Source organism: Lacerta agilis, chromosome 1 (genome assembly GCF_009819535.1).
Source record: "Lacerta agilis isolate rLacAgi1 chromosome 1, rLacAgi1.pri, whole genome shotgun sequence".
Taxonomy (NCBI): domain Eukaryota; kingdom Metazoa; phylum Chordata; class Lepidosauria; order Squamata; family Lacertidae; genus Lacerta; species Lacerta agilis.
The window spans coordinates 87,796,777-87,818,310 of record NC_046312.1 but is presented as its reverse complement, the minus strand read 5'-3'; the positions used below and the strand labels follow the sequence as shown (position 1 = coordinate 87,818,310).

Genomic DNA, 21,534 nt, shown 5'->3' with positions numbered 1-21,534 from the left:
ACCATGACCATTATATCCCATTAAATTGGTGTGAAGGCATCAGTAGCACTTCAGGTTTTACCCCGAGAAAACTAAAACTGGTCTCCAGAAATGTGTTCAGATCTGGAACAATAAATGATTTTTTTCATTTTTTTTCATTTCAATACTGCCATTTCTGCAAGGATTACGGGGTGGTTTACAATATAAAAGCACCAAAAGTCACAACATAGTAACAAACAAAACAACAACACCCACTCTCAATACATTGGCTGCAAAGTTAGACCTGTAGCCACTTACCTGGAACTAAGCCCCATAGAACTAAATGGGACATATTTCTGAGTAGAAATGCATAGGAATGCACCTGAAGTTAATTGAACCTAGGTCCTGCTGAAATGAAATGGGTTCAGGACTTCGCTCAACTCCCATTGATTTCAGTGGGAATTAAACACAACCAACTTAATTCAACTACATTTTGGAGTGGGGGCTGCAATGATCATTCTAAAGTTTTTCAAAAGGATTTCTTTTTTAGGAAGTATACATGTGCCCCCCCCTCCCCAAAAAAGCAGTGCCTCCTATTAGCCAAACTAGTTTTATTATTCTGTTGCCAGGTACAGAATTTAGGAAAGAAATTAAGTTTTGAATTAGGAAACAGAACTAAACATGCTTTCAGTCCTAAATCCAGGCTTTAATCTCAACCAATACATTTGTATAGTTATCAAAGCTCAAAGGCTTCATTGGATCTCTGATGCTAAGCAGAAACAATTGTTTGTGCACAGTAACAGACCACTCCATTTCTAGGCATTCAGGAAAAGTCCCCAGCATTAGCAGTTTATTTTGTTAATTTTCGGGTTCAAAAAAGAAAAATCCCATCAAATTTCCAAGGGGACCTAAGGCGATCCTGTAGGGCTGTGTACACATTACCGGCTTACAATGCAGCAAGGTTGTCCTTTTTCACTGTGTTTGAAACAGCATATGCACATTGCTGTACATATCAGAATGGTTCAATGTTTACCCAAGTCTCCCACCTAAGTCCACGCTAGTGGGATGTCTTCACCTGATGAGCGGTTCTGAATTTGGTTGAAGCTGGGGGTTTTTTGTGGGGGAGGGAATGCATCAAAACACAGTGCTTCACACACAAAAAAGCTTCACACAAGGCTTCCCAAAACGAATGGTGGGAGCACATTGGATACAGGGTACATGGAAGTGTGTACATTGATTCTTAACTTATTTTAATGTCTGTTATTTTCTAGTCCTTCCTACTGATTTCTTTTTTAAATTAATTCTACATATTTTTGGCTCTGAGTTATGTTGCAGAAATTGTTATAAGAAGGTATACCTGGAAGTGGTTCAGAGAGTACAAAATGCCACTGGATCACAGAAGATAATGATTTTAATTCCTGCACTGGAAGAGGCGTTTTGTCAGAAGGCAGTCATTCACAGTAGTTCCCTTAGGAAGATGGTGATGTTGAACCTATTTGTTCATGGCCTGGTCTTTTTCCTCCCCAGGTTCTCAAGATGCTACTTTACTCATCTCTTTGTTTCTGCGTTCTCATTTCCATCTCAACATCTTTAACTAAGGATGAGCTGTTATCAAAAATTGCCAATAAACATATGTTGACAACCAAGGACGCTGATTCCCTGATTAATGCTGGAAAAACCAACATTTATGAAGGTAACAAAAAGCACTGAAATGTTACTCAAAACCTAAATGAAAATGCAACAAGAGAGGAAATTTGGTAAGGTGCCATTGCTACTTGATGCAGGGATGGAGAACCTGTACACTCTCCAAATGGTGTTGGAAAACAACTCCCATCAGCCCAGTTCATTGGCCATGTTGTCTTGGAAGCTGATGGGAGTTGTAGGCCTAGGCATCTAGAGAGGTTCCCCCCCCCCATCTATTGCTAATGATCACTGGCGATACTCGTTGCAAATCTCTTCTGGTCCCCATAGGGCTTAAGGTGTGTCTGCTACGGGAGGGGTTATGTAGCAAAGCCCTAATAGAATTGAATTGATGCCAGCTGGCAATGGTGCCATTTTAGACTCTGGTCTTAATGGTGGATTTATCACTTCATGTATGTTGTAAGTGAGCCCTCCTGCCTATTCTGCAGATAGGGGCCCTGGACCCCTTCATCAAAGTGATGGCGCCACTGCCAGTGAGGGGTATTTAAAAGATTTATAAACTGCTCAAAAATCAGAGCGGGGTACACAGAAAACCAACTATGTATGAAATGTAAATGTAAAGGTAAAGGTAAAGGGACCCCTGACCATTAGGTCCAGTCGTGTCTGACTCTGGGGTTGCGGCGCTCATCTCGCTTTATTGGCCGAGGGAGCTGTCATACATCTTCCGGGTCATGTGGCCAGCATGACTAAGCCGCTTCTGGTGAACCAGAGCAGCGCACAGAAATGCCTATTTATCTACTTGCACTTTGATGTGCTTTTGAACTGCTAGGTGGGGAGGAGCAGGGACTGAGCAACGGGAGCTCACCCCGTCGCGGGGATTTGAACCGTCAACCTTCTGATCAGCAAGCCCTAGGCTCTGTGGCTTAACCCACAGCGCCACCCGCGTCCCGGGTGAAATGTACACCAGAAATAAAACAGTTAAAATAACACCAGAAGATGTTCAGCAAATAACCAATTTAAAAATGCATTCGGAAAAGGCCTTACGTGTGCTTCTGAAAGAGCAAGTTGTTGGAGCATGTCTTATCTCAAGTGGTGATAAGTTCCTTATTAAAGGGTCCGCAGCACCAGTCCAAAAACCTCACCTTGTTGAATTGCTTGTGGGTTTTATTTCCATGTGTCTGCCTGCAAGGTACTTACAAGGAGTCTGGTTCTTCTGTTTCAGAATACATTGCAAGGGACTGCAGAGCAGCTCACCTCCGTGGCAGGAAGCAAAGCGGCCTGTATGTCATCCGTCCCAAATACTCTCCCTTGCTGGCAGTCTACTGTGACATGAAGTATGATGGGGGTGGCTGGACGGTCCTGCACAGAAACAATGTCAACACAAAGATAGCCTGGTCACACCCATGGGATTCTTATAAGCTTGGCTTTGGGGACCTACGGGGAAACCACTGGCTCGGCAATGAATACATGCACCTCTTAACCAACCAGAACGCCTTCTCTGTACGATTTGTCATAACTGACAGTCAAGGGCGAACCAAGTACGCTGAATACCAGAGTTTTAAAGTGGATGATGAAGAGAGCGGTTATGCTTTGAGGCTAGGGAACTATACAGGGGAGGCAGGGGATTCACTGACCACTCTAGGCGAATGGGGAATCCACGACAACATGAGGTTTTCTGCCGAAGACAAGGATAATGACCGGAGGGCCAGTACAAACTGTGCACTAGATAATGGTGGCGGCTGGTGGTACGATAACTGTTACTCAGCCCTCCTAACCGGCGACATTCGCTGGAGGGGAATCTGCTCAGAGGCCATGCCCTGTACTAATGCAACCATCATGATTCGACCCAGTGGGAAAAATTGCAACATACCTCCAAGATATTAATGCATCGTTTCCTACCGCTATAAGAGGCTTCCTCTCGCTTTAGATCAGCTCCGGAAACCAACCACCAATATGTAGTTTTTATAAGGCCCAAAAATTTAGGACACAGTAGTTCTCCAGGAATTTGTTGTGGACAAACCTCATTGAAAGCAACGAGAGCTACATAAGAGCACAGTAGCTGTGTTCTCGAGCAACTCCCATTCATTTCGGTGGGGTTTATCAGGAGAACTTCCCAGTGGTATCTGCTATTCTTTTCCACCTGCCTGAAACAACTGTTAAACATTCTGGCCAAAATCTAGTCTATGTATCGCAATGCTGATGTCAAGAGAATTACAATACTCTATTGCACATTTCTGAGTGTGGAAAAAGTAGTAGCTTATTTAAAAGAGAAGACCCATATAGAGCTGAAATGTCTTTATCTCTGTGCCTTTAATGAAAAATACAATAATTCATTTGTGATTTACAAATACCTGCAATAAAAGAGAGACAAATGGCTATTGTTTCATTGTCAAATAAACTCTATGCAAGCATAAATGGAGAATGATTTTGAAGTTGTTTCTCAAATGTGATATTAAGAATAGAATCATTTATATGCACATTTACCTGAGAGTAGGTCCTATTGGATTTGCATAAACTTGTATGAGATTTAACTGTATTTCTCTTAAAATCAGAGGTGTAAAAATGTTCTTGAGGGTTATGGTTTGCCACCTTCTGAACCTGAAAATTATAGATAGTCCAGCCCCTTACTACCTCAGTGGTGGATGATAGCTAGCATACCAGAAGGCTTATAGTCTCACATTTTTTTATTCATCCTAGTTCTGTCCACCCCCCTCGTTTCCTCAATGGAGCTAAAAGTGGTGTGCAGTGGCTGTTTCTCCTCCCCCCCCCCTCTCAACAACATCGTGATGCATCTGAAGAAGTGTGCATGCACACAAAGCTCATACCAAGAACAAACTTAGTTGGTCTCTAAAGTGCTACTGGAAGGAATTTTTATTTTTATTTTTTTTATCCTGATGTAGGTTAGACTGAGAGATAGTGACTAGCCTAAGATCATCCATAGCTGAGTGGGGATTTCCACCTGGGTCTATACAAATTACACCACAGTAAAGCTTAAAGAAAACTCCAGTGTCGTCTGAGTGGTTAGATGGCTGGACTAAGCTATGAACCTCACTGTGGGATCTTAGGCCAGTCACTATGTGCATGTGATGTGTGCAGTTGTGGTGGCTGTGCCCATGTTTTGGGCATGCTGGAATGTGGGCCCCAGAGGTCGTCCATGTTAGCCACTCCGGCATTAAGTTAACGCACTATATGTTAATGCAATATGTTAATGCACTATATGTTAATGCACTTGAGGAAAAACAGACACATTTTCATGCAATTGCCCGGGGGGGGGGGGTTCCCAAGAAAATTTCCTGCTGCACCTTCCATAAACATATGTCAAACTTCCCTGTGCCAAGGAGAACTTTCTGTTCTAGTGATATTGTACAAACGTAAAGAATAGGAGCAATGTGAACCTTACATTGACAGAAGTTGATATATTCATTATACAAAATGTGCTCTATCAGCCGTGTGTGGTCCATCAATCATGCAAAATTAACTGCTGTCCACTGACCTTTGTTTCTCTTAAGAAACCTTTATTGGACTCTTTCAGTAGCACATTTTTTAACTTAATAGGGGCCGAATTACTGGTATATAGCCAGTCCATAAAAAGAGAGGAAAGTAACTACGTTATATGGGCTCTCTTGCTGAACTTTCACTCTCTTTCCTTCCCCTCATAAACTATGAGCAAGAATCCTGCATCTACAGAAGAAAAGTGTAGCCTGCTCAGAGTTACAGGGAAATGTTAGCCAGGACAGGTTTAGCATCCATAGTATGAAGAACATTGCCTCTCTACTCTGCAAGAATGGGAAAGAGCTGTAGCTCAGTGGGTAGTGGCTCTGCTTTGCACGCAGAATGTCCCAGCTTCAATCCATGGTATCTCTAAGTCGTGATAGGAAAGATTCCAGTCTGAAATCCTGAAGAGCTGCTGCCAGTCAGTGCAGAAAATACTGAGCAAGATGGACCAGTGTTCTGACTCAGTTCCTCCCCTCTGTTGCTGTTGTTTAGTCGTTCAGTCGTGTCCGACTCTTCGTGACCCCATGGACCAGAGCATGCCAGGCACTCCTGTCTTCCATTGCCTCCCACAGTTTGGTCAGACTCGTGTTGGTAGCTTCAAGAACACTGTCCAACCATCTCGTCCTCTGTCATCCCCTTCTCCTTGTGCCCTCCATCTTTCCCAACATCAGGGTCTTTTCCAGGGAGTCTTCTCTTCTCATGAGGTGGCCAAAGTACTGGAGCCTCAGCTTCAGGATCTGTCCTTCCAGTGAGCACTCAGGGCTGATTTCCTTAAAAATGAATAGGTTTGATCTTCTTGCAGTCCATGGGACTCTCAAGAGTCTCCTCCAGCACCATAATTCAAAAGCATCAATTCTCCGGTGATCAGCCTTCTTTATGGTCCAGCTCTCTCCTCTTGGCAACCTATTTATTGAGCATTTATCCTGGTTTGCTTGCTCCAGACTCTCCACAATCTTTGTCACTGTTCTCTGGACACATTCCTCTCTTTTTTGGTAAATTTATTTATTTTGGTTTTTCAAATAATTTTTTTACAATAACATTTGTTGTTGTTCAGTCGTTCAGTCGTGTCCGACTCTTCGTGACCCCATGGACCAGAGCACGCCAGGCACGCCTATCCTTCACTGCCTCTCGCAGTTTGGCCAAACTCATGCCAGTCACTTCGAGAACACTGTCCAACCATCTCATCCTCTGTCGTCCCCCTCTCCTTGTGCCCTCCATCTTTCCCAACATCAGGGTCTTTTCTAGGGATTCTTCTCTTCTCATGAGGTGGCCAAAGTACTGGAGCCTCAACTTCAGGATCTGTCCTTCTAGTGAGTACTCAGGGCTGATTTCTTTGAGAATGGATAGGTTTGATCTTCTTGCAGTCCATGGGACTCTCAAGAGTCTTCTCCAGCACCATAATTCAAAAGCATCAATTCTACGGCGATCAGCCTTCTTTATGGTCCAGCTCTCACTTCCGTACATTACAATAACATATCAACATACAATATAGAAACAAGAGTCCACGTAATCTCCTGTACCTCCCTCCTCCACTTTGGGGGTCCTATTGTTAGTCTTTTCCTCCTGCATCTTTTATAATAATCCTAAACTTTCACATCTCCATTATGTCCAAATTTTACCATTAAACTACAAGTGTTATTTCAATCCCACTAATGATTTTAGCTGTTTACAATGGTTTGTAAGATAGATGGTAATTCACGCCCCACCATTCCTTATTAAAATTTTGGTCTTCCTGATTTCTGATTCTTCTGGTCATTTTTGCCATTTCGGCATAGTCCATCAACTTTCCTATGGACACATTCCAGTTTGTCAAATTACTTCTTAAACCGAGATGCCCAGAACTGGACACAGAGTTCTGGATATCATCTGGACACAATACTTCTGTCAATACATTGTAGAATATCATTACCCCACCCACACACTTTTTTGCCAACGCATCACACTGCTGTATCATGTTTAGCTTGAGGTTTACTAAAACCCTTAGTGCCTTTCCCACGTCATCATGTCAAGATCCTGTATCCTGTTCCTGTCTCTTAAGATAGCTCTTAACCACCACACCCAGTTTAGTGTCATCTGCAAGTTTAAAGAGCATCCCCTCCACTTCCTTCATCCAAGTCATTTATGAAGATGTTAAACACCAGTCCCAGCACAGACTGGGATATATATACACACAATTCCCATCATCCCTGACCATTGGCCCTGCTGGCTGAGATTGAGGAGTCCAACAACACCTGGAGGTTAGCCATCCTTGATTGAAATACTTAAAGAGCAGAAACCCTACACACAATCTCATCTGCCTCCTTCACGTTCCTTCAACAATATGAAAGGCAAAAATATGTTCTTCCTCGTGACACCACTTTCACAGGAAGAATGTGTGTGTGTGTTTTAGCAGCCTAGTCACTTGCCGGTTCTGATGTGTAAAACAGAAAGTACAGAATGACCTTTTCTGTTCCAGATCTGCTGTTCAGTTTCCTCCTTTCTCCAGTCTTGAGTTAATCTTCATTTACAGTGTTTGCCATCAGGAGGTGGCCCGTCAGACAGTCTATATGTCCACGCAGGTCTGCTATCTTTCTAGAACTTGAGGTCTCTTGTAAAGATAATGTCTTAAGAGCAAACAGATGACATACACGCACATGCTGTGTGTAGCTCCTGGTAGTGCCCTGCTCCTTAAATATACAGCTCAAAGTTTCCACTGCGGGTGGCAGCAGTTGAAATAAAATTCCTTAGGAAGGCATGAAACTACCTAGAACTGAGTAAGACCATTGGTCCATCTAGCGAAGTGTTGTCCATACTGACTGAGAGTGACACTCTAGGCAGGCATGTCCAAAAGCCGCCTTGGGGGCCCAATCCGGCCCGCCGGTCGGTTTAATCCGGCCCCTGAGGCAGTTTATTTCCTGGGGTAAAATCCTTTAAAAAACCTCAACTTCAATCTTAAAAAAGGTCAACAACTTTGGTTGGTTCTTTGGTCGGCCCCCATGGCCCTTCACTTCATCAAATCTGGCCCTCTTTGAAAAAAGTTTGGACACCACTGCTAAGGTTTCAAGCAGGGGTCCCTCCCAGGACTACCTGGAAATGCCAGGGATTAAACCTGGGCCCTTCTGCATGTAGAGCAATGCTGTACCACTGAGCCAAGACCCTTTCCCAGTAACCCATAGAGAAAATAAGTCTTGTTATTGTTATATTAAACCAAGAAATTGTGGGAGATGGTAATCTGGAATCTACTGCAAAAGAGTTATGAGTTTTATGTGCAAAGCCCGATTCTTGGATTTAAACTGGCTTATTTTTTAATCATAGTTAACAGGACTGCAATGGCACAAATAAAAGTCCTCACCTTTAATCAGTTCATTAAAAAACCCCAATTTGCATTAATTTTCAAACATTTAAAAAGATTATACAAATTTCTACAAATTTGAGTGTTATCAAACAGGAGTTGATGACATTATTCACAATACATATACAATTATAGATCACTATTGAACAAAAACAAACATAAAGTCAAAAGAAATAAACCGCAGCTATGTTAATGCATGAATGGTAGCAAGCGGAACTATTTATAGTACAGACATAATGGTGCACTATCAAGTCTTTATTGTGCAAATTTTGATTGCCCTCATCAAATATAGACAAAAGGACTAATAGAACTGTTGGGACAATGTGGCATTTTGAGATATTATCAATTTCTCTGAATACTGTTGCCCAAAATTCTTGCACTCTAGTACAACCCCACCATAGGTGGAGGTATGGTCCAATTTCTAAACATCCCCTCCAGCATCTTGATGCAGATGAACTATATTAATATTCTACGGCCTTTTAAATGTGTTTGTGGGAAGGGGTTATTGGTTTTGTTTGATTGCTTGTTTTAACCATTTATTTTGTGCTTTAATCCTGTATTTTTATCTTATGAACTCAGATGAAGGGTAGTATATAAATTTTAATATTATTAATAATAATAGTAATAATAATAATAATTTACTAGGAGTCATGTACCACTTATGAATCAACTTTAATGGCAGTTATTTGTATTTAGCTGATGAAAAAGAGGTGCCCCACCCTGCAACATGGCCAACCATGTAGTTAGCGGTATGTCACATTCTGTGTTCCATGACATTCTTAAACCCATTTGGTGTCCATGCTCATAATTGAGCAAATTTTTTTAAATATTTGAAATTATACCTTTTGAATAGTGTGAAAATTTTTACTTTTAATGCCTCCCAGTATGGAGAAGTTTCTGAACATGGAAAGCTAGCAAGTTAGAAGGATGTTAGTCCCATTTTTAAGATACCGGTATGTCTATTTTCTACATATTCATTTTTTTATGTGAAGCAATCAAAATTTCCATTTCCCACCCACAGTGTGAAGTGGTACATTCCAGCAAGAGCTATGATATATGGTTTCACTGATAACAAGGCATGGCAATTAATATATTGAATGCAAAACTTTCTATAGGCGATTCCCCTTGCTCCTGGTGTCCAGGTGCTGCTGGAATGTTAATTGCTGAGTTATTTGCTTGCTGTGGATTTATGATGGGAGTGTAGCAAAAGCTAAGCAGAACAAACTAATCATAGATGTATGTGCTGATTTTTCATGAGAATTATGATGTCGGGAATTTTACTGCTTTTTTGTTTGTTAATTTAGTCCTGTATCCTGGCATGGGTGTGACCTAATATATTTGCAGAGTTAACAAAGAAAACATGTTCACAGTTGCTAAAAGAAACTAGGCCACATTTGAGATTTTTAAATTTAAATATTGGGGGGGGGGAGGTACAGTCTATAGACATAAAAATGCTGTTTTATCATCCTGACCATCAAATTTAACCAAACCAAAGTCACTGATGAATGGAAAAGGAGGATCTAATAATGGCAAATTTGCATTATGATAGTGATTGCAGCATCAATGCAACGATCATATGATCTGTTATGCTTAGGTGAAGAGTGATGTTTTCCATGTCATTTGGGTCTTTTTGGAAAAAAAAAAAAACAAGTAGTAGGTACAGAAGGACCCAAGCAAGATCTGGGCTGTGGTATTCAAAAGGATTTAACCTTTTGCGCCTGCTGTGGTCCTGATATAGCTCTATACATCATATAGATATGATGTAGAGGAAGTGGCTGGATCAGCCAAATAAGTGCATTTCTGAATCCAAGCTATTGTCTTCATTCCCTGAAAACATATGGCTGGCCATTGTTGAAATCAGAGGGTGGAATTCAACATCTGCTTGCCAGATGGAATGATCTCTCTCTCCCCCCCCCCCCACTCCGTGTGTTGTTCCGGAGGTTCTCCAACCCTCCCAAGAAGATTTGGGGAGGATGCAGCAGGGGGACAAGAAGGGGGAGAGACTCACATTGCATTGGCAGGAATCATTGTATTGGTTTCCAATAGTGTAACAATTTAGCTGAATCTGGCCCTTACTACTGAAAATGACTGGAGCTTTTGTTTGATCTGACAGGGCACTCAATTTTTAAAATGTTCCTTTGCCCGCAACGAGCTCTTTTCCAGACTAGTTAATGCTCCATGAAGCAGCCCTCCTTTTGGGAAGCCCTCCTGTGTTACTTCTTATCATTTCAGTTTCATTTTAGCTATGGGGTGAACATTCTGAGAATTTTATTATGGGTCTTGTCGTTGTAATCATGAATAGGCAACAGGCACGGAGTGCTAAACCTTTAGCTAGCAATCAGTGTGCAGCACTATACACAACTTCTGGGATAAACTTTCTGCTCTCCACTATCTTGGGCATATTTCATCTCTGGAGGCAAGGTTGGAGGGGGTGGGGAGAGAGAGATGCTCACAATAATCAGAAGAATAGAGATCCAAAAGTCAGTGAGCATTATGTGTAAGCAAACCTGGAATGCAAGCTGACAGGAAAACTCTCTCATCTGAGCACCAGCGTTTCTCTTGGGAGTGTGTGTTGAGCTCAGGTTTTACATTTGCCTTACCTGATGCACAAGTTGTGTTTGTCTTTTTCCAGTCCTCTCAGGTGTGTGTTGCAAAAACGGCTCTAACTAGTTTCGGTCTGCATTTTGAAATAGCTACATTAGATGTTTAATTAAACTATCCAGACCTAGGCTATGTGACTGATGCTTTACAAATGAAACAGTGCCAATCCATTCTTCTTATGCCATAAGTTAAAACATTATGTCTGAAATGTAGCCATAAGGATGCACTGAACAGCAGGGGAGAGAAGAAGCAATGGAGAGGCAAGACCTGGGAACTGAAACTTCCAATGGATCAGAGATCACAGCAAGGAATTTGCAGAGGGCCCTTCCAGACTGGTGCTTTTTTTTTTTTTGCGAATGCATTCTGCAACATGTCCCTGGCGCAATAATAGTGCCTAAGTCGTGGATTTATTTATATTGCACCATCCACACATCATTCTGCTCTGTTAATTGTTTTGTGATGCTTCCACGATGCTACTGCATTATTGCCCTTGCCCTTAGCCTTACAATCTAAAAGACACAACACAAAAGGAAAAATGATTGGGAGGGAGGGGGAGAAAAAAAAAGCAAACTAGGCACCTTTTCCTCAGTTACAGAGTTTATGTAATGATAGCAGGAATGGAAAGTTTTCACAGAGAGGAGCCAAAAGTTGCTGTTCTTTCAGCAGAGTGGATGGACAATCCCTCCCCGATAACATGATGGAAGGTTGCTATATATGACTAGCAATCATTGGCCACTCCCAGGTGACCTCTTCCTCCAAAAAGATCTCTGCAGGATCTGGTCCGACAGGATCCTGATCCCTTCCCCTATTAGCACCATGCAAATATCCAAATGTATATTCATTGGCAACCTATCATTTCCCTGCAAAGGATTTTCTGTCTTCTCTCACACACCAATATTACAAAGACCCAACGTGTTATCATTTAATTCTTAGAAAATGTCTCCTCTTAAAGATGCACCTGCTGCTACTGAGGAACATGTTATATTGACTTTACAAAGGACAATCAAATAAACTTCAATTTAGGAAAGGCAGTAAAGTCAACAGCACTGAGGAGTGTAGCAGCTGTTATGGCGGAACGCTGACAAATATTACATACTAAAGTTAACTAGTAACAAGCTTAGTCATCCAGGATCTTATCTGCACTTATAAAACATAAATGGGGAATTTGCCGCAGCACTTTCTCCATTTGAATCTAGCTCCAAAAAGTGCTGTAAGTTTGTCAAGCAGTCTGTTACATCTGAAGTGTTGGAGCCTCAAGCCTATTATTAATTTGTGTATGGCCTCTTTCAGATATCTGTCTGCACAATGCATCCTCCCAATGTCCTGCTGGCTACAGTTGCTCTTCTTTTTCTGATCCACGAGTCAAGCTCATCGAATGAGGATAAACTGAGGAAACAACTCAGGGAAATTGTCAACCTACACCTGGTCAAGAATGTCACTGAAATTCGGAACTGGAGAATTATTGTGGAAAGAAGAGGTAATTTATGTTTAATGATTTGTGAAGTCACACTATTGTTTATTGTGCCTAGGTGTTACTGTTAAGTATAAAGGAGTGTATGTTTGAGATGTAAAATAACTTTAAAAAAAAGAAAGATTAAGAACAACTCCAAGATTCTGAACTCTACCATTCTTAATTGTTATGGAAAGAACAGACAAGAAAACCACTCATTTCCGATATACAGTAGTTAGGATTCTGGAAAGCAAAAGCAGGTAATTTGTGGACCTGCAGATGTTATTGGACTCCAGCTCCTATCATTCGTGACCGTTGGCCAGGCTGGCATTGGTTGATGAGATTTGGAGCCCGGCAACATTTGGAATGGCCCGTTTTTGTCATGTTGTTCTAAATATTCCACTGACTGGCTAACATGAGAGATAATTCTTCCCCCGTAATAACTCTACTCGATTTATTTCTCTCTCCTTTCTAAACTGGTGAATTCCAGTGACTGTTGACTGAACATGGGGGTGCCTTTGAACACCCAGTCTCAGTTCTGTTGGATTCCTCTTCACAAGTGTTTTCCATGCCCCCATCAAAAGCAGCTCTTCCAATAATTATTTTCAAGATGCTGTGTTTAAATTTCAGTTTGGTTTTTCTTCTTCTTAATTTTATTCTTAGTTTCCAAATGATGTTGTTTGAATTCACGTTTTCTGAGCCACTTGAAAACACAATCTCTGAAGAAACATTTAAACAACCTATTGGATTATTGGTCCTCCATTTTTCAATAACACCTACCTGCTAACTCCTGAGTAGCTAACAAATGCCCAAACTTTAAGAATGTGTGGCGATGCGTTAAATGGATAAAATTGTTGACCTTCATTAACGAGGAGTTATAAGGCACACATTAAATGGTACACTCAGATTTCAGCAGCTTCACTGTATAAAATACTCCATACTTTGTTGGTATCCACTGAGAATTATATAACACATTTTATAACATCATCACAGAGAAGTTCATGTCACTGAAGATCAGGAGTTATGAGGTTACAAACTACTCTTTCTAAAGAAGAATTCTTCCTCTGTTCTTGTTTTAAAATATTTATATAGGCCTCTAGTTTTGTGACTGGATGAAAAAGCACTCCAAAGCCATTATGATTAAAATAAGGCACCATCTAATAGCCTCTAATGTAGTTAGGAGTAGAGGCAGAGGGAGAATTGATGGATTATGACCTCAACCTGGTGCCGTCCAGATAGTTTGGGCTACAACTCCCATCAATCCTACACCTGCTAGTATAGTGAATGATCTGGGATTATAGGAGTTGGGCCAAAGAAACAGAACACGGATCCGGTTGGTGCAATGCCCAGCCCACTGCCCAACAGCTTCTCTGGCAGAGGTGGTCTCAGACATGGTGCTGGAATACTGTTACAAATATATGTTCACTGAGAGAAGCTATGAACATTGTTATTACAGGTGAAACTCGAAAAATTAGAATATCGTGGAAATTCCATTTATGTAAGCAATTGTTTTCATTAGCTACTGGAGTGTAATATATGAGATAGACTCATGACATGCAAAGCGAGATACGTTAAGCCTTTATTTGTTATAATTGTGATGATTATGGCATACAGCTGATGAAAACCCCCAAGTTGAAATTGTTAATTTGGGGTTCTCATCAGCTGTACACCATGATCATCACAATTATAACAAATAAAGGCTTGACATATCTCACTTTGTATGTCATGAGTCTATCTCATATATTAGTTTCACCTTTTAAGTTGAATTACTGAAAGAAATGAACCTTTCCACGATATTCTAATTTTTCGAGTTTCACCTGTATTTCTTAATTTATATACACTGAGTGTCCATGGTAGGCCCCCCCCTCTCTCGCACACACACGTATAGACCTCACATACTACAGATTTCTTCACAATGTTTATGGGTGGCATTCAGCTGAACCCAATCAGCAGAAGCTTCCACTTACACCGCAGGTCTTTGTTGTGGTCTTTCCCCTCTTTCCCTTTGCACCCCCTGAAATTGGCTCTGGGGCAGATCAGAAGAACCCCCAGATATCAGCATGCAGAGGGAGAAAATGGGGTTGGGGTTGGGGATCATTTTATGCTCACCCTGTTGGAAAGGTTGTCTTTGTGTGACATTTGCATGTTTTTAAATGCAGAGTGAGGCAATTCACGAGATGTCATCTCTGAAAATGTCGATCACATGCAATAGTGTAAATTTGAATGAAACTGAGGTTTGCTTAACAAATACAGTTCAGTCCTAATGAGCAGCTACCACACTTTGTTAAAGAGTGTTCCAAGTGCCCTTTGTCCCTGTCATGGAGTTCCTAGAAAAGTGGGAGCGCCATTGAAGTGAGTGGCGATTACCCTTGCCAAAGAGATCTTCTGAAGGTGCAGCATGGATTTCAAGAGCTTGTATTTAGGAGGCCAAGGTAGCTGCAGAAGGAAAGCTTGAGCTTTGTTGGTGGGATGGAATGGCCTAAGCGGCACAAGTCAGTAGACGGAGATGGTGATTTGCACAGTCCAGTAAGAAGAGATGCGAAGGAAGCACAAAGAACAACTTTGCCATTCCCACCAGTGAGCTACTCCGACAGATGATAAGAATGCATGTTGGCAGGAGTGCTAAGGAATGCTTCTCTGGAAATCCAGCACTAGAGAGTCATTAAAGGCATCCCTATACCACCAGCTTTAATGATTTGCTCTTCTCACGGCGGATAGAAAATGCTGCGTGCATTCAGTTCATTGGTTTTTGCTGCTATAACAGGCAGCGAACAATGGTATTTGTCACATTTTTAGATACATGAATATATGCAGATGAGTAATAGCTGCTGCTTCGCTGGCAGTTTTGGCAACTCAATCGCACACTGGCTGAGTTTTCACTTCACCTCACGTAAAGGCCCTCTGCTGCCAAACTCAGTCTGCTAACCCCTCTGCCTTACCTCTTTCTCACAACCATTCTTCACTCTTTCCCCATAACCCTTTATAACTAAGCCCCTTTATTGCAAGTAAGCTTTCTTATATTGTTAATTTTCTATAAACAACAACATACAGCTATGCTCTGCCTCCATTTTCAGAGGTTGTAATGCTTCAGAATACTGGTTGCTGGAAACCACAGGAGGGGAGAGTGCTCTTGTGGGCAGGTGATGTTTGCACATTTCCCACAAAGTATCTGCTTGGCTGCTGTGTGAACACATTGCTGGACTGAACAAGAAAAACTTGAGTTCAAATCCCAATGTCTTACTTAAGTTCCGTCTGTCACAGATTAGCAATTATTATGAGGGTGATAAAATATTTCAACATATCAGATGTTTGCTTGACTAGGAATTCGAACTCACAAGGCTTGCATACATTTCCACAAGGACGCTGCAGAGAACTTGGCTGCGTGTTGAAACTCACCGTCTAATCAATCTTTTGTTCCCTAGCAATCCCTTACATGCGGGACTGTGACGAAATGTTCCAGGCAGGCCACACACAGAGTGGCCTTTATATATTACGCCCCGAGAACACCATCAAGCTCGTAGCCTGGTGCCACATGGATGGATGCAATGGGTGGACAGTCATCCAACGCAACACCCACAACACTGAACTCACCTGGTCAGAGACCTGGACAACTTATAAATATGGGTTTGGTAACTTGGTGGGAGATCACTGGTTGGGCACCAACTACATTTCCTTAATTAGCCAGCAAAAATGGTACAAAGTCAGAATAAATTTAGAAGATGCAGATGGACACCACAGATATGCAGAATACGATAGCTTTGTCCTGAGAAACGAGAACGATGACTATATGCTCAAGTTAGGGACCTACGAGGGTAATGCAGGGGACTCTCTCACTTCTTCCAAGGCCAAAAACATGCACGACAACATGAGGTTCTCTTCTAAAGACAAGGACCACGACAGGTCTACCACAGAAAACTGTGCAGACATCCACGGTGGGGGCTGGTGGTACGACTCCTGCTTTGATGCACAGCTCAACCGCAAAGGTGGGCTTCACTGGGGCACATTATGCGATGAGAATTGCAGGAGCTCAGTTATAATGCTGAAGCCGATCCACATGTATTGCAGCAGGGTGTAGAAATGCACTCAGCCTCTCATGTCACGAACTGCTGTAATGGGGTGCAAGGGGTGCAACAAAAGTGCAGATTCCTTTGCTTCCAGAGCTTTCTATATAAATAAATTAATAGTGGTTTCTTTTGCTACCTCTCAGTGACATGGGAATGTATTTCTGACAGAATTGCAAGCCAATATTCCTGTATAACTTTTTCGCTGATTGCAAAAGTCTTCCAGTTCTTTATTAAAATAGCTTTTCAGCCGCAACAGAGGTGTCTTTTTTAATAACAAAAAACCCACAACCCTTAATTTTATTCTCACTCAATCAGTCATAGGAAAGGCCATGTAAAGTATGGACCAATCAATGTCATTATCCCAATTAAGTACAGCTAGGGTTGCCGTATTTCAAAAAGTAAAAACCAGGACACCCTGAAAGTTGTTGAGCTTTTCTTTACTTTTCTTTTTTACAAAAACACCAAAGCACATCAATTTTGCCTTTGAAATCCCAGACGTATTATTTCTGCTGAACCACGCACAACTCTTGCAAGATTTTGGGCATGATGCATTTCCTCCTGCATCCACGAGAGGGCATCCCATAAGGACTCTATCAAGCCACCACATGCACTGCCCAACTCCACTGCTCTTGGAGAAACAGAACAGTACATTGTGCAGCAGGGCCTTGGGAAGCAGGCCACTGTATACTTTTCTAAGAGCTTCAGCAGGACCTCATGCCCACAGTAGTGGGAGCTGTGCACTCAGCACTATACACGCCTACCTGGTTCGTTCAGTTGGTTAGAGCATGGTGCTGACAACCCCAAGGTTGCAGGTTCGATCCCCATAAAGGACAGCTGCATATTTCTGCATTGCAGGGGCTTCGACTAGATGATCCTCAGGGCCCCTTTCAACTCTATGAGTGGAACGCATGGAAAGTTGATATTTGAAATGTCCAAGTCATTTCATGCAGTGTTGTACACATTTGTGTATACATTTTCTAGCCTCCAGTGGTGCAATGGGTCAGTGCATCTGGCTGTTAATGTTAAGATTGTGGTTAGGATAACAAATGGCATTAAGGAATCAGAATGGGGGAACAGCATTTGCACTAGATGCAGGTTTACACTGGGGAATAACATGGAACCCTACAGGGCACCAGTAGCCTCATAGGGTCTGCTGAAAGTTTCAGCGTTCTAAACACACAGATCCAATATTTAGCTAAACTTTCCTCCATAATCCACAAGGACTAGAAACTTGCTTCCTCCATTTTTGCTTTAGATGTTCCTAAAGACACCAGGTTACATGGCAGTTCTGCACCTGCCCCCAGCTCTGCGCACCACCTGCACTTTACGTTAACAAGAGCACATCATGCTGCCCTCTGCATTTTATGTTCGTTCAAAATAATATGCAAAATAAAGAGAATGCTAGCTCTTCCAGCTCCGTGCTTGGCAAGTAACACTCCCTCAGAGTTTTAAGATGGAATTTAGAGGCATATAGGACACAGAACCTTTGAAACGAGGCTTTAATTTTTAAAGACATCCAGTGCATCCAGGACAGGGAGGAAAATAAAATCAAGCCCCTTCTCCTCCCCGCCCCCCAAATAATAATAATAATAATGGAAATGCTAATGAAATCATATGAAAAGCAAAACCAGGCTGCTGTGTTCCAAAGAGAATACATAATCTACAAGCTTAAAATTCAATCGTGCCTCTACTCCTATGCCTGGGGCATGCTTAAAATATTGATAATCAAGTCTCTTCTGGAAGTATATGATGCATGTTTTAATCTGAACCAGTATCTTGGGAAAAGATTGCCACTTGGGGCATATATCCGCTCTCCTCGCTTGCCCATGAGCATGCGGAAAATCTTGTTCTGGGACAGAATTTTATTATAGAACTCCACTCCACCTCTAGCAAAGCTGGTGGAAACGGTGGCTGTATTTCTGTCTGTCCTGTAATCCATCGCCTGACTCACAGCATCGTACGAGAGACAATAGCCCACAAATCCAATCGCCATTACAGCCACGTTGTAAAGGCCTCGTAAGAGCACTGGACCCGAATACAAGCCCAGGAGCTGCTTTATGGCTACCCCAGAAATCCAAGTGCCAGCTAAACAAACGGGGGCAACAGCAGCACATACGGAGGGTCCGTTGCTTTGCAAGTACATGAGCTCTCTTGCAATGGCAAACTTCTGAGCCTCCGGAGAAAGGGTCAGGGCCTCCTTCAAGGCCAGGCCTTCTGTGCTGTCCCAGTCCACTTCTTTGCCTTCAATCATGACAACGTGGCTGGCAGTCCTATCATTATCGCTGGCTGCACCACTGAAATGGGCAGGAATGCCCACGACACAGCCTGCGGGCAGCCATGGAAGCCCAGCGCTCACCGGGTGGAAGCTGTAGGCCACAAAGGCTTGGTAACGATTTGCTGATTTTACTCTGATGTCGCTGATGATGTCACGGAAAAGGATCTGTAATTTTTCTGAGAGCTCCATTGGTTTCCCCTTGGCCCAAGCCTGATACAATGGTCTGAATGTCTCCTCAGGAAAGATGTGAAAAGTCAGGTTAGCACCAAAGAGTCCAGCACAGGAAACTGCCAGGAAACCAGTCCTGTGCCTCTCCACCATGGCCACTGTCTTCCAAAGGAACCGAACTGCCATATTCAGCTGCTAGCCTGTTCAATTTCAAGACAAGTGATGAATTAGCATACTTACACATAAGCTCCATCTACACTATACAGTACATTTAAAACAGTATCATGCCACTTTAAATGGTCGTGGCTTTTCCCAAATAGTGCTGGGAAGTATAGTTTCTTAGGGGAGCTAAGAGTTGTTAGCACATCCCTTTTCCCCTCACAGAGCTACAGTTCTCAGAGTGGTTTAACAGTCAATACCTCTGAGAATTGTGAGGGGTATGGGGTCTCCTAACAACACTCAGGCAGATCCCAGGAATCTTTGGGGAGGGGGAACCATGACTGGTTAATCACAAAACGGTGGCAGTGGGAGCCTGGCTAATCAGAAAGGAAAAAGTAACTTGCTCAAGAAGCTGAGTACAAGGCAGAGTTTGGGTTCGAAACCACTCCTTTGGTTCTACAGTTTCCTGCTGCAAACTGAAAACCCATTTCAAAGGTAGTAAAAGTGAAATAAAACCTGTCCAAGAAATTGTGCACAGGGCAAAGCTGGAGCCCAGAACACGAAATCGAGTGTTTGGGTGCTAAATACATTTTACAAGGTTAACTTTTTGTCCTGAAATACGAGTTCCTATTTCACTGGTAGGGATGTGAGCACTCACAAAAATCAGCATTAGTATTTATCTTCTTGGTCCCAGATGCTGTAGTGTAGCGTATATAACTAAATATTTCTTGCTAGTTAGTCTCAGGAAGTAGATATAAAGAGAGTCAGTGTGCTATAATGGATATCAAGCTAGGACTTGCGAGATCCAGGTTCAAATCTCTATTCAGCTCACTGGTTTACTTTGGGCTAGTGATTATAACTCAGCCTAATCTACCTTGCAGGGTTCTTGTGAAGATAAAAATGACAGAGAGACAGCTATGACATATGCATGATATGTTAAGGGTGCTTCTAGACTGCCTCTGTTTTGGGGGGGTCGGATTCAATTACATACAAAATTTGGGTTACACAGTTGGTCAATCTGGCACTATTGCACTACTCCCCCCCCATCAGACTTTTTGCAATAAGGGAAGTGACAGGAAGTTGGAATAATGTGACACTGTGGAAACCTCCTGCAAACAAATCATTTTGAATGCCCAAGACTGGTCATCTGGAAGAAACCCAAGTAACAATCATACATGCTACAAGCACAGTTTTTTTTTTTCTAGAAAAAGAGGTGCTGGAACTTTTCATTAATACTTCCCTTGTTCTCTTATAATGGCAATGGTGCCCATCTGAGGTGCCGGAACTGGGTACTGGTGAGTTCCAGCTGAAAAAAAGCCTTGCCTACAAGGCCAGTATTATGTCCCTGCAGTGTAAGTATAAATGTCATGCTTTTTACAGCGTAGCTCTGATATAGCATAAAACAGACGCCACCCTAAACACTAATTTGCCAAAATAGCAGGTCATGCAACAGGACAAGTCAGCCTATACATACTAATTGCAGATCGCAGAATTTAGTTGGGGAGGGGATTGAAATAACCCCTCTAATTTTAACTAATTTTGCATCTAATTGCAACTACTGTACTTGTATCCATGCTTCGTTCCGTTCTGAACCCCTTCCATTTACAGAGGCAATTCTTAGAAACATAATTAAACGCGCATAAAGGCATTAAAAAAACTACAACGCTCCCCCTCCGTTTTTAAGCACTGGAAAAAAGGCACACACTAAGGATAAGGAACTGATCTCCTACCAGCAGAATGGGCCAATACCTCTTTTAGCAACGCGGTGCTAAATCCCAATTCATTTCTACCTACCCACACTCCACCCGCAGCAGCAGCAGCTTGAATTAATATCCCGGAAAGGGAAAACGCACGTGGGTGCCGTAAAGAAAGTCAGCTGCTGAGAAAGCGGCGCGCTCAAGCTTAGCAGGAGAAAATAGCCGGCGGGAGTTCCGGGTCGCCTTGGCGACGAGGAGCCCTTGCTGCTGCTGCTGCTGCAACAGGGATTGGAGCCCCCCCCCCGGCTATAATTGGACCTTTCCCATGTCTTCTTCTTGTGATTCTCGGTTTTCCCTTAGCCCGTTTTCGTGCTCTTTTCCTGTCCAGGAGGATGGAGCGGGGAGGAAAGACCCCTTATATCCCACAAGGCAGCCAACACGAAGAGATTTATTGAGCAAAACTGAAATGCAAATACGGGGAGTTTGCAAATGCAAACTGAAATGCAAACACATGAAATGTATCGGGGAGAGAAAAGAAAGGGGGTGCCCTCGAAGTAATATATGCGTGCAAATCATTTGAGGTCGCCCTTCCTTTGCAAGGGTGCGTCGCTCGGGCCAGTTACCCAAGAGCCAGCTCCTTGGCGGGGGATCCTTGCGAGCAGGGTTGCGTTGCTCATCTCCTCCCTGCAGCCCTT

At 42.5% G+C, this 21,534-nt stretch overlaps 3 protein-coding genes across 5 annotated transcripts; 2 read left to right on the top strand and 1 right to left on the bottom strand.

The window, feature by feature from the left end:
- Positions 1 to 1,465: 1,465 nt before the first annotated feature.
- On the top strand, positions 1,466 to 3,974 carry LOC117053802 (fibrinogen-like protein 1-like protein). The gene is made up of 2 exons (XM_033161993.1): positions 1,466 to 1,651; positions 2,822 to 3,974. Exons 1-2 carry the CDS (start codon positions 1,495 to 1,497, stop codon positions 3,481 to 3,483), a joined length of 819 nt encoding a protein of 272 aa, XP_033017884.1. The 5' UTR covers positions 1,466 to 1,494; the 3' UTR covers positions 3,484 to 3,974.
- Positions 3,975 to 12,149: 8,175 nt separating this feature from the next.
- Positions 12,150 to 16,758, top strand: LOC117053796 (fibrinogen-like protein 1-like protein). The gene is made up of 3 exons (XM_033161979.1): positions 12,150 to 12,236; positions 12,317 to 12,503; positions 15,899 to 16,758. The coding sequence occupies exons 1-3, from the start codon at positions 12,183 to 12,185 to the stop codon at positions 16,549 to 16,551; spliced, it is 894 nt and encodes a 297-aa protein (XP_033017870.1). The 5' UTR covers positions 12,150 to 12,182; the 3' UTR covers positions 16,552 to 16,758.
- A 1,370-nt stretch (positions 16,759 to 18,128) lies between these two features.
- TMEM177 (transmembrane protein 177) lies at positions 18,129 to 20,995 on the bottom strand. 3 transcript variants are annotated; one of them, XM_033161947.1, is made up of 2 exons: positions 20,937 to 20,995; positions 18,129 to 19,183 (listed from the first exon to the last, which is right to left on the bottom strand). In XM_033161947.1, the coding sequence occupies exon 2, from the start codon at positions 19,167 to 19,169 to the stop codon at positions 18,234 to 18,236; it is 936 nt and encodes a 311-aa protein (XP_033017838.1). In that variant the 5' UTR covers positions 19,170 to 19,183; positions 20,937 to 20,995; the 3' UTR covers positions 18,129 to 18,233. The 3 variants fall into 3 exon arrangements, with proteins under 3 accessions (XP_033017838.1, XP_033017848.1, XP_033017856.1); XM_033161957.1 differs by having other exon boundaries at positions 20,892 to 20,960; XM_033161965.1 differs by lacking the exon at positions 20,937 to 20,995 and adding an exon at positions 20,873 to 20,896.
- Positions 20,996 to 21,534: the final 539 nt, after the last annotated feature.